Source organism: Dipodomys ordii, unplaced genomic scaffold (assembly GCF_000151885.1).
Source record: "Dipodomys ordii isolate 6190 unplaced genomic scaffold, Dord_2.0 Scaffold13, whole genome shotgun sequence".
Classification (NCBI taxonomy): domain Eukaryota; kingdom Metazoa; phylum Chordata; class Mammalia; order Rodentia; family Heteromyidae; genus Dipodomys; species Dipodomys ordii.
The window spans coordinates 23709991-23713168 of NW_012267229.1; the positions used below are offsets into that span (position 1 = coordinate 23709991).

The 3178-nt window shown below is 40.4% G+C and overlaps 1 protein-coding gene across 1 annotated transcript in view; it reads right to left on the bottom strand.

Moving 5' to 3' along the window:
• Window positions 1-2338: 2338 nt before the first annotated feature.
• The window catches only part of Wfdc9 (WAP four-disulfide core domain 9), a 2122-nt gene continuing 1282 nt past the window's right edge, over window positions 2339-3178 (bottom strand). The window contains exons 2-3 of the mRNA XM_013010725.1: window positions 2863-3018; window positions 2339-2378 (exon numbers count right to left, since the gene is read on the bottom strand). Of these exons, the coding sequence (XP_012866179.1) occupies window positions 2339-2378; window positions 2863-3018 (196 nt within the window). The remainder of the gene's footprint in view (window positions 2379-2862; window positions 3019-3178) is intronic.

The window sequence follows — 3178 nt, forward strand, 5'->3', positions numbered from 1 at the left end:
CTGAGGACAGCATTCAGGCCCAGAGTTCAAGCCCCACAACCTACACACACACACACACACACACACACACATCGACTCCAAATGGATCAAAGAACTTAGAAAACCTTGAAACATTAAATCCACTACAAAAAAATAAATCTGTAAAACTCTGGAAGTTATAGGCACAGTTAATTTTTTTCTGAATAGGATTCCAATTACTAAGAAACAACAGGACTACATCAAATTAATGTTTCTGCACAGAAAAAGAAAGGATTACCAGAACTAGGAGAGTGTCTACCCCCAAGAAATCGAAGAAAATCTTTGCCAGCTATTCAACTCACAAAAGGATCAATTTCCAGGATACACAAAGAACTTGAAAAAGTAAACAGCAAACAAACAATTCAATTAACAAAATGGGCAAGTGAATTAAACAGACAGTTGTCAGAAAAAAGAAATACAAATGACTAAATAGAGGCATGAAGAAATGTTTAGCCATAAAAATGCAAATCATAACGACACTAAGATTTCCTCTCACCTGAGGGCATTTTACTGCATCTCTGAACCACTGTCCCTTCCTGTGCATCTGAACTTGAAGCCACTAGCCAGTATGTTGTTGGGCCCTAGCCTTTGTCTTACCTTGATCTTTGCTGTGTCATACTATAAAGCCTTCTTGTCAGGGACTGGTGGCTCACACCTGTAATCCTAGCTACTCAGGAGGCTGACATCTGAGGACTGTGTTTTGAAGCCAGCTTGGAAAGTCTGTGAAACTCTCATCTCCAATTATCACCAAAAATCCAGAAGTGGAGCTATGGCTTACGTGGTAGAGCATTAGCCTTGAGCACAAAAGTGCAAGGACAGCACCTACACCCTGAGTTCAAACCCCAGAACCATCATTAAAAAAAAAAGCCTTTTCTTGTCTACAATATTCTAACTCATCAATATAAGTGAGAATATTCTGTCCTCTTTTCCAGGAAGAGTGCTCTATAATAGCCTCATCCAAAGGAAGCAAACTTTTTTTGGGGGTCGGTTGTGAAGCTTGAACTCTGGGCCTGGGTGCTGCCCCTCAGCTCTTCAGCTCAAGGCAAATGCTCTACCACTTGAGCCACAGTGTCACTCCAGTTTTCTGAGTGATTGGAAATAAGAGTTTCATGGGCTTTCCTGCCCAGGCTGGCTTTGAATCTCTATCCTCAGATCTCAGCCTCCTGAGTAGCTAGGATTACAGGCATGAGCCACTGGTGCCTGGCAAGGAAGCAAACTTTTAAAACTGATCTTCTAGATACTAATGACAAATTGAGGAAACACAGACATAATCTGTGAAAACAGTATGAGCAGCAAAGCTTGCCTTGTATTACCTGATGGATTTGAATGCTATCACCCGAGCAAAACTACCAGACAGTCAAAACTGACCTAAAAGAAGTAAGAAGAAACTAAGAATTGCAGGAGGATCCCATTCTAGAAGCTCATGTGTTCTCTCCAGAAGGCAGGAAAGCTTTTATATTCTGTTGGGCAGAGTGATAGGCTGGCCTTCAGTCTTTATTAAAGAGTTTGATTTTGCATGAATGCACAGGTCACAGACTGTCATGTGTTCACCAAATCCTATTTTCGGAAATATGACTAGACACCATTTCCCAGCATCCTTTGCAAAAAGGAGGATGTGTTTGCTAATGGGATGCAGACAAAAACGAGCTCAACTTCTAGACCCAGTCCCTTTTGCATTTCCTTTTTGCTCCCTTTTACTTTTCCTCTTCCATCTGTTGATTGGATGTAGAGGATGCAGGAGATGACAGACTCTCAGGTGGAAGGGTCATTGAATTATGGACGGATGACTGAACACCCTTGGTGAAATGTATACAAACAAAGTAATGAAACAAAGTACATTCTTATTTTGTTAACTCCATGCATTTTTTTCTTTCTGTTTATTTGTTTAAGATAGAGTCTCACTATGTAGCCTTGGCTGGCCTCAAACTCACAATCCTCCTAATCAAGGATTGGCAACTCTATAAACTTTTTGTTTTCTTTTATTCTATTATTTTTTTTACAAATCTCTGTATTATTGCTACACCAATTAGCCAACCTGGCTAATACATAGGTTTAACAGGGAAAACAGAGTTGAGTACTTGTGCCCATATGAAATGGACTGTTAAGGACTGTAACAAAGGAAATTAAATCATAGAGAAAGGGGTAGAGGAAAAATACAGAGCCTCGGGTTCATGTATTTGTTTATTGGGCAGAAATTTGAGCCTTCTCAAGGCTGCTCAGAGGGCAGAGTGATTTTTCTTTTTTCAGCTGGAGCAAGTAAGTATCCCAAAAAAGAACCAAGTAGCACTCTTCCTAGAACACGGAGTCATCCTTCAGCCCACTAATAGTATATTTCAGTCATCATTGTTTTAAAGGGCTCTCTGGAAGAGAAAAATCTGGTGATCAGAAACTAAAATCCTGGGAGAAATCCATTCCAAACTTAATAACACCCTACGTCCCAAATAAGAGCAGAAATGCCACTATAAAATAATTTCCCACCCCCCAAGAAATTCACTAATTGAACAGATAGGGAACAAATCCTGGGTCTGGCTGAGAAGGAAAGGCATGCTAATCAAGTCATTAAACAAAGGAGGGACGTAAAAACTGACTGGAGATATTTTGAGGAAAGCAAAGAGACTGGGTATGAATAGAGGAAAAAATCAGAAACCTCATCTTGAGATCTTGGTTTATTTTGCCAGGAATGTCCTAATTACAGATAGGAAGCCATTGTCTTAGACTGCCTGTTTCTTTAACTGGTGTCGGGTGACTGAACTCTGTTTTCAGGGGTCACAGTTTCTGAATAATGGGATAAATACAACAACCAAGACCAACCAAGCCCTAACTTCCCCAGTCCAAGCAACTCACTCATTGTCCAAGCAAATTTTCCCACAGTAGGTCCAGCAGCATGTAGCATTTGGACTGAAACACAGTTGTTCTATGGTGCACCTGTAGTCACAAAGCCGTATCGGAGGCTGGACCCAGCATTGCTCAGTTTCTTTTAATTCATCTGGAATTGAGATGCTGTAAGTTAGTAAGGCCCATTCACTTCTCAACTGGAGAAAGAAAGAAAGAAAGAAAGAAAGAAAGAAAGAAAGAAAGAAAGAAAGAAAGAAAGAAAGAAAGAAAGAAAGAAAGAAGGAAAAGGAAAGAAAGAAGGGAGGGAGGGAGGGAGGGAAGGAAG